Source organism: Sapajus apella, unplaced genomic scaffold (assembly GCF_009761245.1).
Source record: "Sapajus apella isolate SASKATOON/1434 unplaced genomic scaffold, GSC_monkey_1.0 scaffold88, whole genome shotgun sequence".
NCBI lineage: Eukaryota > Metazoa > Chordata > Mammalia > Primates > Cebidae > Sapajus > Sapajus apella.
Genome location: NW_022437028.1, coordinates 8,716,770 through 8,730,826, shown reverse-complemented (window position 1 = coordinate 8,730,826; position 14,057 = coordinate 8,716,770). Strand labels below are relative to the sequence as shown.

General features: G+C 52.0%; 2 protein-coding genes across 3 annotated transcripts; one reads left to right on the top strand and one right to left on the bottom strand.

The window, feature by feature from the left end:
- Nucleotides 1-1,480: 1,480 nt before the first annotated feature.
- On the top strand, nucleotides 1,481-4,490 carry COPS6 (COP9 signalosome subunit 6). The gene is made up of 10 exons (XM_032255248.1): nucleotides 1,481-1,608; nucleotides 1,832-1,957; nucleotides 2,158-2,289; nucleotides 2,943-3,031; nucleotides 3,132-3,194; nucleotides 3,448-3,495; nucleotides 3,583-3,697; nucleotides 3,783-3,875; nucleotides 3,976-4,076; nucleotides 4,207-4,490. Exons 1-10 carry the CDS (start codon nucleotides 1,542-1,544, stop codon nucleotides 4,345-4,347), a joined length of 975 nt encoding a protein of 324 aa, XP_032111139.1. The 5' UTR covers nucleotides 1,481-1,541; the 3' UTR covers nucleotides 4,348-4,490.
- A 1,130-nt stretch (nucleotides 4,491-5,620) lies between these two features.
- MCM7 (minichromosome maintenance complex component 7) lies at nucleotides 5,621-14,028 on the bottom strand. 2 transcript variants are annotated; one of them, XM_032255238.1, is made up of 15 exons: nucleotides 13,857-14,028; nucleotides 12,577-12,656; nucleotides 12,092-12,256; nucleotides 11,797-11,921; nucleotides 11,541-11,721; nucleotides 11,085-11,222; nucleotides 10,649-10,798; nucleotides 10,354-10,468; nucleotides 10,134-10,265; nucleotides 9,817-9,900; nucleotides 8,814-9,207; nucleotides 8,437-8,520; nucleotides 7,003-7,171; nucleotides 6,134-6,243; nucleotides 5,621-5,951 (listed from the first exon to the last, which is right to left on the bottom strand). In XM_032255238.1, exons 1-15 carry the CDS (start codon nucleotides 13,885-13,887, stop codon nucleotides 5,750-5,752), a joined length of 2,160 nt encoding a protein of 719 aa, XP_032111129.1. In that variant the 5' UTR covers nucleotides 13,888-14,028; the 3' UTR covers nucleotides 5,621-5,749. The 2 variants fall into 2 exon arrangements, with proteins under 2 accessions (XP_032111129.1, XP_032111130.1); XM_032255239.1 differs by lacking the exon at nucleotides 13,857-14,028 and adding an exon at nucleotides 12,796-13,454.
- Between the last annotated feature and the right edge of the window lie 29 nt (nucleotides 14,029-14,057).

Below are 14,057 nucleotides of genomic sequence, written 5' to 3'. Positions count from 1 at the left end.
CTTCTGCCTTGGCCTCCCAAACTGCTGGGATTACAGGTATAAATCACCATGCCTGGCCTTGTGGAGTTATTTCCTTCCTTCCTTCCTTTTTTTTTTTTTTGAGTCTCACTCTGTTTTCCCCAGGCTGGTGCACAGTGGCGCAATCTCAGCACACACAGCCTCCGCTTCCCGAGTTCAAGTGATTCTCCTGTCTCAGCCTCCCAAGTAGCTGGGATTACAGGGCCCTGTCACTACCCCTGGCTAATTTTGTTTTTTTTTCTTTTATTTTTTTTGTCTTGAGACAGAGTCTCGCTCTGTCACCCAAGCTGGAGTGCAGTGGCACAATCTCAGCTCACTGCAACCTATGACTCCCCGGTTCAAGTGATTCTCCTGCCTCAGTCTCCTGAGTAACTGGGATTACAGGCATGTGCCACCATGCCCAGCTAATTTTTTGTATTTTTGGTAGACATGGGGTTTCACCATGTTAGCCGGGATGGTTTTGATCTCCTGACCTCGGGATCCGCTTGCCTCGGCTTCCCAAAGTGCTGGGATTACAGGCATGAGCCATCACGGCCGGCCTAATTTTTGTGTTTTTAGTAGAGATGGGGTCTCACCATGTTGGCCAGGCTGGTCTCAAACTCCTGACCTCAAGTGATTGCCTCGCCTTGGCCTCCCAAAGTGCTGGGATTAGACGTGTGAGTCACCATGCCTGGCCAAGCAGGGGCCTTTCTTGGTGTTCTCACCACTCCAATTTGTTTGGGCCTGACAATGTGATTTAGTCCTGTATCTGCAACTTTCATAAGACAGAGACACTCAAAACCAGATTGCACCCTAAATTATTCCTTCATTCACTCAAAAAGTATTTAGGCACCAATGAGTCAGGCACCGTGTTGGTCACAGGGGATACCATGATGAACAAAAGAGAAGGAACCACAGGCCCTTGAATGGAAGAGTGAGGAATATGAACAACAGACACAGAGGGCTGGGTATGGTGGCTCACGCCTATAATCTCAGTGCTTTAGAAGGTCGAGGATGGAGGATCACTTGTGCCCAGGAACTGAGGACCAGCCTGGACAACTAGCGAGACCCCTGTCTCTATCAAAACAAAAAAAAATAATAAAATTAGCTGGGTGTGGTGGGGTGCACCTGTAGTCCCAGCTACTAGAGAGGCTAACACAGAAGAACTGCTTGAACCCGGGAGGCGGAGGTTGCAGTGAGCCGAGATCGCGCCACTGCATTCCAGCCTGGGCAACACAGTGAGACTCCGTCTCAAAAAAAATAAAAGAACTAGGCATTCTTATCCCAGTTTTACAGACGAGGACGATCAAGCCGTTAAGTAATTTGTCAAACGTTACCGCAGGCGACAGGCGGGGACAAGGTCTGCGAAAACCCGCGAGGGCGTCGGGATCCCTCAGCCATAGGACAGTCAGCCGGGCCCGTGAACTGCCTGCTCCTGGGACTCCTGGCCCGCCGCGCGCCGCGGGGACACTGAACATGCGCCTCTCACCTTACGGAAGCCGGGAAGGAAGGGGGCGGGGCCGAGGCCGGCGGGCGCGGGGAAAATGGCGGCGGCAGCTGCAGCTGCGAACGGGACCGGAGGGAGCAGCGGGATGGAGGTGGATGCAGCAGGTAACGGGCCGTGTGGGGACGGCTTCCAAAGACCTCCTTCAGGGGTGCGTTGAGGCCTCCCTATGCTCCCAGGAGAAGGGAGAAGGGCGGAGCAGCAACATCTTTCCCTGGGATAAGTTGCGGGAGGGAAGTGTGGCCCGGGCTCCATCGTCCCCCACTGCCATCTCCCGGGAAGGACGTGGGGCCCGGACTCTCACCCTCTCTCCTTTCCCTCCACCCTTAGTAGTCCCCAGCGTGATGGCCTCCGGAGTGACTGGGAGTGTTTCCGTCGCTCTCCATCCCCTTGTCATTCTCAACATCTCAGACCACTGGATCCGCATGCGCTCCCAGGAGGGGCGGCCTGTGCAGGGTGAGTGTTGGGCATAGCCCCCAGTCTTCACTCCTTGCTCACCTCCCCTAGACAGTCGCCTCTTTCCCTTTTTTTTACTGGAACCAGTTCCCCCTCCCGCAAGTCATCGTTTCCCCAATACTTGGCTCCCACTGACCTCAGATCCTTAGGTGATAGAAGTTTCCTTACCCTCACCTTTTCCATGTCATTCTCTTTCCTAGTGATTGGGGCTCTGATTGGGAAGCAAGAGGGCCGAAATATCGAGGTGATGAACTCCTTTGAGCTGCTGTCCCACACAGTGGAAGAGAAGATTATCATTGACAAGGAATATTATTACACCAAGGAGGAGCAGTGTGAGCGGAATAGACGTGGGGAAGAGGAGTGGGAGTTAAAAAAAAAAAATGTACAGGATGGGGAAGATGGAGAAGGTTGGAAATAAACAGGAGAGGCGGCCAAGAACAGAGGAGAAAAGGTTAAGAGAGTAGCTGGAGAGATCTCAGAAAAAGAACACATTCAGAGTTCTTTCTCAAAAAGAAAGTAAAGGATAAAAGAAGACAGGATAGAAGGGAGTAATTATTCTAAACTGAGCAAGGATTTGAGGAGCGGGGAGAGAAGCTGGTGAAAATACACCAGGAGCTTCCCATTGAGGAAAGATGGCTTAAAGTATTACTATGTCAGGCTGGGCACGGACGGTGGCTCACTCCTGTAATCCTAGCACTTTGGGAGACCCAGGCAGGCAGATCATGAGGTCAAAAGTTTGAGACTAGCCTGGCCAACATAGTGAAACCCTGTCTCTACTAAACATACAAAAATTAGCCGCATGTGGTGACATGCACCTGTAGTCCCAGCTACTCAGGAGGCTGAGGCAGGAGAATCGCTTGAACCTGGGAGGCAGAGGTTGTGGTGAGCCAAGATTGCGCCACTGCACTCCAGCCTGGGCAACAGAGCAACTCTGTCTCAAAAAAATAATAATAATTACTATGTGTTTTGGTCCCTTCCCCTTCAGTTAAACAGGTGTTCAAGGAGCTGGAATTTCTGGGTTGGTATACCACAGGGGGGCCACCTGACCCCTCGGACATCCACGTCCACAAGCAGGTATACGTCTCACACCTGTGCATGCTGAAGCAGAGAATGGGGGATGAGGGGAAGGAGAAAGGGGGGCACTGACTTCCTGTGCATCGTCCCTCTCTTTCAGGTGTGTGAGATCATTGAGAGCCCCCTCTTTCTGAAGTTGAACCCTATGACCAAGCACACAGATGTGAGTAATATCCCATGCCTACTGTCATGAGTGTCTGTTGCTGTACCTTTTGTTGTGTGACACTGTATTGGGGAATGCCAAATGCCACTTACCTGCTGTGACTCTGGCTTAGTCATTTAATCTCCAAACTGTGTGAAATGAGGTAATCCCTACTTCATTGGTTTCTGGGGAAAATTAGCTGAGAGGAAATGTGTAAAAGCAACTAGCCCCAATGTTGGCAGATAGTATTCAGGTTTCTCCATCTCCTCCACAGCTTCCTGTCAGCGTTTTTGAGTCTGTCATTGATATAATCAACGGAGAGGTAAAACCCTACCCTTCAACCCTCAGATCCTTTCTTGTCCCCTTTCCTGCTTTTCATTCTTCCTTTGTGGGTTACCTTGCCCTGTAGGCCACAATGCTGTTTGCTGAGCTGACCTACACTCTGGCCACAGAGGAAGCAGAACGCATTGGTGTAGACCACGTGGCCCGAATGACAGCAACAGGCAGTGGAGAGAACTCCACCGGTAATGGAGGGGATTCCTTGGAAGTGGGGGTGGAATGTGTGGCCACATCCTGTCTCAACCTCCTCCTGTCCCCATCCCCTTGCAGTGGCTGAACACCTGATAGCACAGCACAGTGCCATCAAGATGCTGCACAGCCGCGTCAAGCTCATCTTGGAGTATGTCAAGGCCTCTGAAGCAGGTAGGTCAGGGGCTTCCCTGACACTTCCCTGGGGTTCTTCCTCTCCCATTTGGGGAAGTGACAGCATCCAAATTAATGCAGCCTCTTTTTGTTCCTTTAGGAGAGGTCCCCTTTAATCATGAGATCCTGCGGGAGGCCTATGCTCTGTGTCATTGCCTCCCAGTGCTCAGCACAGACAAGTTCAAGACAGACTTTTATGATGTGAGTGTAAAACCCAGATGGGGAGGTGGGGCTTATGCTGTCACTTTCACGTGCAGGACCGGGGACTGTTGTTCCCTGGGCATGCCACAAGGGATCCCCTGAAGAACTGGTCCTTTCTGTTCCCTCCCAGCAATGCAATGACGTGGGGCTCATGGCCTACCTCGGCACCATCACTAAAACGTGCAACACCATGAACCAGTTTGTGAACAAGTTCAACGTCCTCTATGACCGACAAGGCATTGGCAGGCGAATGCGCGGGCTCTTTTTCTGATGCGGGTACTTGAAGGGATGATGGACAGGGGTCAGGCAACTGTCCCAAAGGGGAGGGCACTGCACTCCCTTGAGAAACCGCTGTCATTTAATAATAAAAGGGGAACAGCCCCTGAGCACCCCTGCCGGTGGCTCTGTCCTCTCTGTTAGGCACCACACTGGTTTGTCAACTGGGATGTTCATCAAAACTCATTCCAGCCTTGCTCACAAGCCCTTCTGATGCTCTTCAATGAGGGAGGCACTGCCACTTGAAGTGACCCCATGTCAATCACATGGACTGTCTTTAGTGTCCAAGGCTGCCTGCTTCCAACTAAGCAGTCTCCATTCTACACTTTAATGTGACCCTCGACATCATATATGGTCCACCCCATAAACGTGACAATTACTTTCCCGAGCTAAATGGTTTTCATACATGCAAAAAAAAGGAATAGTAAGATTTTTTTTTTTTTTTGAGACGGAGTTTCACTCATGTTACCCAGGCTGGAGTGCAACGGCGCGATCTCGGCTCACCGCAACCTCCGCCTCCTGGGTTCAGGCAATTCTCCTGCCTCAGCCTCCTGAGTAGCTGGGATTACAGGCATGCGCCACCATGCCCAGTTAATTTTTTGTATTTTTAGTAGAGACAGACAGGGTTTCACCATGTTGACCAGGATGGTCTCGATCTCTTGACCTCGTGATCCACCCGCCTCGGCCTCCCAAAGTCCTGGGATTACAGGCTTGAGCCACCGCGCCCGGCCAATAGTAAGATTTTTATTAGGAACAAGTCTAAGCCTTAATCCTGTGGGCACTGAATTACGAGAAGGGAGAATTTCTCAATGACTGTTTACTGCATACTTGAGATTTGGAGAGGCAGTCAGGAAGTGGTCTAAAGGTTGTGATTGCTGTATGTGATCACTTGTGCCCTGATTTTCATTACTCACTAACCAGAGGTTTCGAGTGGGAGTTGGGAACTAAGGGATTAAGTAATGACCTATCTGCTAGAAAAGGGGAAAAACTGAGAGACCCTGCATTTCATACTGGCCCCGTATCTGCAGAACCTGACTGTCACACAGGCAGTATGAGACTAAGGGAGTCAGGGGCTCAAAAAGTGAAGCCCCAGTTCAATTATCTCCAAATAGCAGGGACCTCTTAGTTCTTGCTGCATTCCAGTGTATATACTGGGGCCCAGCAGGGACATGCAGTTTACTCCATTTACTGAGTGGAAACATAAGAAGAAACAAGGTATGAATCTAAAAAATGCAGAATACTCTGTTTTAATAGAAGTCAGGCCCAGGTTAGAAGGTTGCAATCTACAAATACTTTATTGGCAAAAGGAGTAAGTGCAGCATGAGAGAGAGGCTCTTCCTTCCCAAGGGGCAGGCCAACACGAAACAAGTGGACCCAGGGTCGCAAGCAGGCTGGAATCAGACAAAAGTGATCCGCGTCCGGGAAGCATTGACCTGCCAGACATTGAGCTCCTCATACTCATCCAGAGCTGCCTGGAACTGAGCAGGCGTGAAGCCACGAGATATGCAGCGCTGCTCTGCCTCAGAGAACCGGACACTTCGGCCCCCTGAGACTAGTTCCCGGACAGTGGCAAATATCACATCTGCTGGTCTCTGAGTCCTGAAGGAAATGAGTGGGTGTGTAAGGTCAGGATGCAAACAGAAATGCCCGACATCAACAGAGAACAATGGTGGTCAGTGTCAGAATGAGGCCAACCTCAGACGTGTGGACATAGAAGCCACAAAGTGATTTGCTCAAGAAAGCCAAGGTGACTCAGCTTTGTCCTTCACTAAACCACTCACCTAGCTGTCTGCCCCTTGTCGCCTAGAAGTGAGTCCTTTGACATCTCCATTAACCTGATGGCTTCATTCACATCTTCCTTTTCCACCACGTCCACCATTCGCAGACGTGCCTAAGGGGAAGGTAGGGGAGAGATGGGAACAGGAGGAGGGCAATGGAACAAGGTCAGGGAACACCCTTGTTCTGGCTGGGCAGCCCATGGGTCACCTACTCACAAAACAGGAGTGGAGCCCCTCCCTTCCCCCCAGCATCCGCAGTGTTGGGCCGGCACTGTCAGACCGAGACAAGTGCAATGCCCAGGGCAGCGTCCAGCAATTGCCCAAGTCTCCGCCTCTCAACACTGGCCAGTCCCGGAGTTCAGCTGTCCTATGAGGGAGACCAGACCCTTTTGAACTCCACTGGGCTCCCCACCATGACAGATGGAGCTTGGGGAGCTCAGCCAAGAAGACAACTGGCAGAGAGAACGTGTCCCGGGGGCTCGGGAAGTGCTAGCTCAGCAGTAGGTCGGGTAATCACACTACCTGCACGAACAGCACTTTGGAGCCCCCAGGACTGAGGTCCAAGACGGGAGAACAGAAAGGAAAGTTTGCAGCACAGGATCTAGGACACGGGGAGTGAAACAGACCCCAACCACCCCCTCAGTGGGGGTTAAGAAGTGGGGAAAAGGCCTTTCCCTCTGCAGACGCTGTGCGTGCCCTGCTGGAGCAGCAAGTACCCACAGTGCGGTAGCACGGAGAGGACCACTATCTGCACTGTCAGCACTTTAGCCCCGGCAGGGCTGGAGCAGGAGGGAGGCAGCGATGAGAGCATGGTAAGGAATGGCCCTTTTAAGGGTCAAAACAGATGGCCCTCCAGCAGTTTGGGCACTTACCAGAGCAGTGGAAAGGCGCAGGATTGCCAGCAGCGTCCGAGCAGAAGTATAGGTGGCATCCTTACTAGCCCAAGCCTCGCGCCTCATCTCCACGTATGCTGCCGTGATGTAGTCAGCCAGAGACTCTGGCACCGTGGGCTGTTTCTCTCGGCACATGGCTATGTAACGCCTGTGGGAGAAGGTTTGTGGGGAAGCAGAAGAGGGAGATGGGGAAGGGAGTGAATACAAACCCATTTTTTTTTTCTGCACCAGGGACCCCCATTTAACGAAGTCCCCTCCAGGAATTTTAAGTGGAAAAAACAAATTAGTGGATGATTATTTGCTTAGCTATCATTGATGGATTTATCCAAATCTACAGCCCCCGCCCCCCGCCTGTATCCTCCAAATTATTTCCATTTTTTCCCCTTGGAAAATGGCCTTTGTAATAGTAAGACAAATCCGTCTGTCATTAAGAGATGATTCACTCCCCTCCACTGAGTGCATGACATGGCAAAACAGATATAGCTTGGGATGAGACTCCAGTCTAAACATGAAATTCACCTATATTTCATATACAACTGATACACATAACTTAAATGTAATTTTATGAAAAATAGTTTTATGGGCTAGGCACAGTGGCTCACGCCTGTTATCCCAGCACTTCGGGAGGCTGAGGCGGGCAGATCACAAGGTCAGAAGATCAAGATCATCCTGGCCAACATGGTGAAACCCTGTCGCTACTAAAATGCAAAAAACTAGCTGTGCGTGGTGGCGGGCGTCTGTAGTCCCAGCTACTCAAGAGACTGAGGCAGGAGGAATCACTTCAACCTCAGGAGGCAGAGGTTGCAGTGAGCCAAGACCACACCACTGCACTCCAGCCTGGCGGCAGAGCAACTGTTTCAAAAAAAAAAAATTTTTTTTTTTTTGAGACGGAGTTTCACTCATGTTACCCAGGTTGGAGTGCAATGGCGCGATCTCGGCTCACCGCAACCTCCGCCTCCTGGGTTCAGGCAATTCTCCTGCCTCAGCCTCCTGAGTAGCTGGGATTACAGGCACGCACCACCATGCCCAGCTAATTTTTTGTATTTTTAGTAGAGACGGGGTTTCACCATGTTGACCAGGATGGTCTCGATCTCTTGACCTCGTGATCCACCCGCCTCGGCCTCCCAAAGTGCTGGGATTACAGGCTTGAGCCACCACACCCGGCACTGTTTCAAAAATTTAAAAAATTTGTGTGTAGGGAATAAAGTTTCCTTTCACGTGAAGTGTGGAATTTTCCACTTAAAAGTTATTCTCATTTGACAAGGTTCCAAGGGGACCCTGACTATTCTCAGGCTCTGGACATGTCAGAAGCAGAAGTGGTGGTGTGAAAAACACCCTAGGACTAAACCCTTTTCAGGAGGCTCGTGTGGCCCATGCTGACAATGTGTGCCCATCTGCACCCAGCTCTCCTACCTCATGAGCTTCATGTCCAGAGGTTCAAACTGGGAGGGGGGCTGCCGGCTGTGCTGGTGCACGTAGGTGATGTGCTGGGCCAACCTGGATAGAGGGGAGGCGAGGAGGAACACCCTTTACAGGGCTGCATACCCATGTCCTCTTAGATATCCCTCCCTTGGCTCCACCCATCTCATGGTATAGCAGGAACAAGCTTTCCTGGGAAATCCTCATCAGCATTTCAGCCCCAACCCACCATTTCCCTGAGAACCTTGGACCAGCCCCGGATGTAGAGGGGAGGCTCTGGGATTTCCAGGAGCTGGGTATTTATTTTCTGATTCACCACCTTCCACAGAGCATTACAGGGGACCTCTCTTTGGGTGTTGAGCTTCATTCACCGTAGGTCATTGTCACGATCAGGCCGGTCCTGAATTAGCCAGAGGAGGTCAAACCGGGAAAGCAGTGCAGCAGGCAGCTGTATGTTCTGCTCCAGGCTGCGGCGAGGGTTGTAGCGCCCGTAGGCAGGGTTGGCAGCAGCCAGGATAGAACAGCGGGCATTGAGTGTGGTGAGGATGCCAGCCTTGGCGATAGAAATGGTCTGCTGCTCCATGACCTCGTGGATGGCTGTGCGGTCGGCCTCAGCCATCTTGTCAAACTCATCAATGCAGCACACACCCTGGTCAGCCAGCACCAGGGCCCCACCCTCTAAAGTCAGTTCTCCACTCACGGAGTCTCTCAGCACAGCTGCTGTAAGCCCCACTCCCGAGGAGCCCCGGCCTGTTGTGTACTGGCCTGGAAGAGAAAAAATAAGGAACCATGTTAAGAAATAGAAAAGAACGAGAAAGAAAGCAAGCAAAGGACAAGAAACAAGCCAGAGGGGAGGCTGCGCTGGGATCGTTCCACCCGCCCCAGGCCTTCCCCGGGATGCCCAAGGTTCTGTGGGGGCACTGGCAACCTCCCCCCTCTTCCCCTGCCACCAGTTCTCTCCAGAGCACAATTGTGGCTAAAACCCTGGCTCCTGGGCTCAAGCCATCCTCAGGCCTCAGTCTCCCAAGTAGCTGAGACTATAGGCACTGATTACCACACCCAACTGATTTCTAAAACTTTCTAGTAGAGGCCAGGCATGGTGGCTCATGCCTGTAATCCCAGCACTTTGAGAGGCCAAGGCAGGTGGATCATGAGGTCAAGAGTTCAAGACCAGCCTGGCCAACGCAGGGAAACCCATCTCTACTAAAAATACAAAAATCAGCTGGGTGCAGTAGCAAGAACACTCCTGGCCCCAAATGATTCTCCTGCCTCAGCCTCAGAGAACTGAGATTACAGGTGTAAGCCACTGTGCACCCCTACTTTTTAAATAAACACTATCACTATGTTCACCTCTCTCAAAGTCCAACTACTTACTGCGGGGGGCCAGGCGATCGATGTATGACAGGAGCTGAGACTTGGCCACACCAGGATCCCCCATCAGACAGATGTTGATGTTGCCTGGAGGGAGGCAGGCAGCCCCGGAATGACTCTTCTCCCAGTGCAAGGTGGCCAACAGCAGAGCAATTTTGAGTTCTGCCTCCACCCCACACCTAGCATTACTTCTAAGCCCTCCCTGTGTCCATGAAGCGAAGATGCCCACTCTTTTACTGTGACTTATGGGGACATTTGTCATCCTTTTTTCCTCCCAAATGACTTCATCTACCCTGAGCCTTTCCATTTTTTCTTCTTACCCCTGATTTTCATGCCCCGAGGAGACTGGTCCACACCCCCCACTAGCAGGAGCAGCAGTGCCTTCTTCACATCTTCATGCCCATATATCTCTGGGGCAATTGAAGCTGCCAGCTTTTCGTAAAAATCCTCCTCTGTGGAGAATTTTAAGGTTAAGGTATTTTCTGGGGGAAAGGTGGGGATAGGATGTAAACGGAATTTCCTCTCTCTCCTGCACATCACCTGCAATCTGCCTCAGCTCTTCCCTGCTGAGCTCTCCAGCCCCAGACTCATCGTCCTCACTCTTGTTCATCTTCACAATCCGATGGGCTTCCAGGTAGGTTTCTGAGAGTAAACCCTTAGGCAGGAAAATGTCAGGATACTGATGCAATCCTTAGAACTTACCCATCACCAGATTCCCTAACAATTTCTTGATAAAGCACCGTGTTGTGTTTTGCTGCTCATTTTTCTCTGTGCAGGTAGAGTGGGTGAGGGGAAACGGAACGATCTGTTCCTCACATCAAACTCCCTTCCTTACCTGTACCACCTGTCGGAACCCAGTGCGCAGGACGGGCAGGAAGATACCAGTGACACTGACGTGGTCTCCAGGCTGGGCAATCCTTGTATTCTCTCCTTCTACCAGCACCGTGATACTACGAGGGATATTTCCCACAGGTACTTGGTCACTCTAGAGAGGGAAGGGCACATAAGGCCAGAAGAAATGGACAAGGACCCAACCTTCCCTCCCTAGGCATCCCACGCCAAGACTCCCACCCTGCCCAGCCACAGATAAGCCCACAGAATGGAAGCCGAGACTGTCTTTCCCCTTCCCAAGGCTCTCAAGAAATTCCAGTTCCACCTCACTCCTGCACTTCCCTCTTTTGTTCTTCTTTCTTCCTGCCACTCCACCAGTGACTACAGGATTCAAGTGGACTTCTGATCCACCTGCCCAGGGCCACGTACCCCAAACTCACATGTTCTTGCATCTTCATCTCCTGGAATTTGATGAATTTGGAGCCCCGTGTCTGCAGATACAGCCGCCCTCCTGAGCGGTTGGTTTGGCACTCCTGGCTTGGACACATGATCAGAGGCATGAAAGTGGGAGACTGAATCTAGGATTGAGAACAGAAACACCAAAGGAAGTCAGCAAAGGAAGTCAGAAGAAAAAGAGCCCCATCTCGTTGGTCTCTTGAATCACATTTTCTCTTCCCGGCAGACATCTTTGAATCCAGAACCCTTTGAGCTTATTCTGGGTCAACAGCAGACACCCAGAAAATAGGTAGAAAGACCACTACATACGCAAGAAAAAGGAAAGGTGAACACACAGGTAGCTTTTACAACCAGAAAAAACGATAGGCATCATAGATCATATCAATTTCTTCAAAATGACTAAACATGAAGTGCTTTCCTGCTCCTTGATCCACACGTACCGGCTGGTAGGTCTCTGCCCCGCACTGGTCACAAGTGTAAGTGGCCACCACCATCCTGGGTTTGACTTCAGAGACACGAATGACGATTCCACGCACAGTCACCAATTTCCCCACAGAGTCAGCCCGCACATCCCGGATCACACGAGGCTTGTTGCTGCTTGGGCCTTGAAAATACAGCTCACTAAGAGGAGAAAACAGTCACAAACAAGATTCTGGAGAACCAATCCCCACATCCTTCCTAACAGAGACCACTCACAATCTGCGCATGAGTTCAGCGGGATACTGGTTCTGGGGGCTTCGGGCCGTCACAGGGTCCCGAGTCCGCTGCTCCATCATAAGCCGATGCTCAATATAAACATCCAAGACATCTTTATTTACCACCTAAAGAAAAAGAATAGAAAAAATGAGCAACAGGATGGGGAAAAGAGAGCACAGACAATGCCAGGCAGAAGTGCCCCGGCTTTCTGCCTGGCTCAGAAAACATCAGTATTTGAGCAACTTCTTAACAGAAATTGAAATGCCTTGCCCTGCATTGTTCTCCAGTCACTCACCTCCCTCTCCTTGTACTGAGGCAGCAGCTCTTGTACCACATCAGCAAAGAGCTTTGCGTAGCGCCTGGCATTCTCACAAATTGAGTCCACCAACTCAGGGTCATCCTCAGCTACATCATCCAGGTCCACATACAGAGCCACCTGTTCCCTATGAGCCAGCCGAACCTCAGGTGGGGAAGAGACAGCAACACCTCAGAGCCACGTTCACTTGTTCACCAGTGTTCACGCATGAAGATGCTTCACTGAGAGCTCAGCACGGGCTCAGGGCATCCACAGGGGAGAACACAGCACCTCAAAGAGTGATACTCACGTCTCAGCCCCCAAACTCTCTAATTATTATGAATATACTATAGTATCACATTCACTTACCAGATATCAAATGCCCTGCTAAACATGTCAGAAAAACGTCCTTGATGAAACAAGCCGCTTCTTAGGACTTCTTAAGCACCCCACTCGTCACTCCCTTTACCCAATCTTAGACTTACCAATTGGTTCCCATACTTGAACTGCTTCTTCCCAAGTTCATCATCCTGGTAGAACTCTTGTAAGAACTTCTTAACCTTTTCTGTAAGGTAAAATGTAAAATCATAAGACACGAACTTTAAATTACTGCCCATCCCTCTGATAGAAATCTAAGACACCTATTTTCACTTAAAACACGACCTATAAACTAGTTAACGATATGAGCATTTAAATAAACCTACCGAATTCTCCCCAAAGTGGGCATAACTTTTTTTCACAAGTTTCTTTTTAATCAGCGAAGAATAAAGAGGCTGTGGCAGTTCACAGGACGATCCAACACCTTCTTCCCAGGGGAATTCCGGTCCCTACTTTAGTTTAACTAAAACCCTAGCGCCCTTCCTCACTGGCGCCCCACACTCCGATCTCAAGGTTGTCAGCTTTCCTTCCATCCCTATGATCCCCCACTTTCTTTGAGTCTCCTGAGCCCCTGATCTCGCCAGGACCTCCGCCACTAGGCTGGTCGCGCACCCCACCCCGCTCCCGCCAGCGCTTCCGCTCTTAGTAAACAAAGAAGCACATGGGCCCGGATTCCAACCGCCTCACAGCCCGGGATTCCTCCGCCCAGGGAGGGAGCCCGTCCAGCCATTGGACAACACGCCCGGGGCCGCCGCGATCCCAGCCCACTGCCGCCTTTCCCCCGCACGAGAGAAGCTCCCGGTTCCCAGGCACGCCCCCTTCCCCGGGCCGCAGCTCTCTCCGAGGCCGCCGCGCGGAAGGACACTGTTTACACGACACTCCCTCCATCCGCTTGGCGCCACTTCCGCCCAGCTCCACTTCCGCTCGGAGGGCAGCCTCAAACGGCCAATCCCGGCGCGCAGCGGCCCCGACCTGCCCGCCCCCAGGGCCTTCGCGCGCCTAGGGAGGACGCGGGAACCGGGGAATGCCCAAAAGCGCTGAGGGAAGCAGGCCCAGATCCCCAGAGTCCTTAGGGTCCCCCGAGGTCTTGGGCGCGATCCTCCCCTATGCAGCACCCCCCAGCCAGGTTAGCGCCCCCCCAAGCCCCCAACTCCACGACCCTAACACCTTTACTACGTGGGATTACCAGCTTTTCTTCAACATGGATTCCATCTGCGCCCCTCCCAGGCCTCGTGGGCCTCAGTCGGGCCACCGCCCGACCCTGACTCTAGCCTCGTGCGCCCCAGAACTCGCTGATCCCTGCTCCACAAGACCCCAGCTCACACCAACAGGTGTTCCCCGGGAGGCTCCCCAGGCAGGACGCCCTCGCAGGCTCGCAGACCAGTACCTTTCTCGAGCGCGTAGTCCTTCAGTGCCATCGCTGCCGAGGCCCCGCAAGCACAGCAGTGCTTGGCGGACTCAGAAGTCTGGGTCCCGGGGAAGCTGAGAACGTCCGCGCGGTGGACTGTGGCCGACCAACCGAAATTGGCGCGAAACGTCCCCCCCCACGTGATCGGCGCCACTGCCTGCCGGCCAATCGCAGAGACCG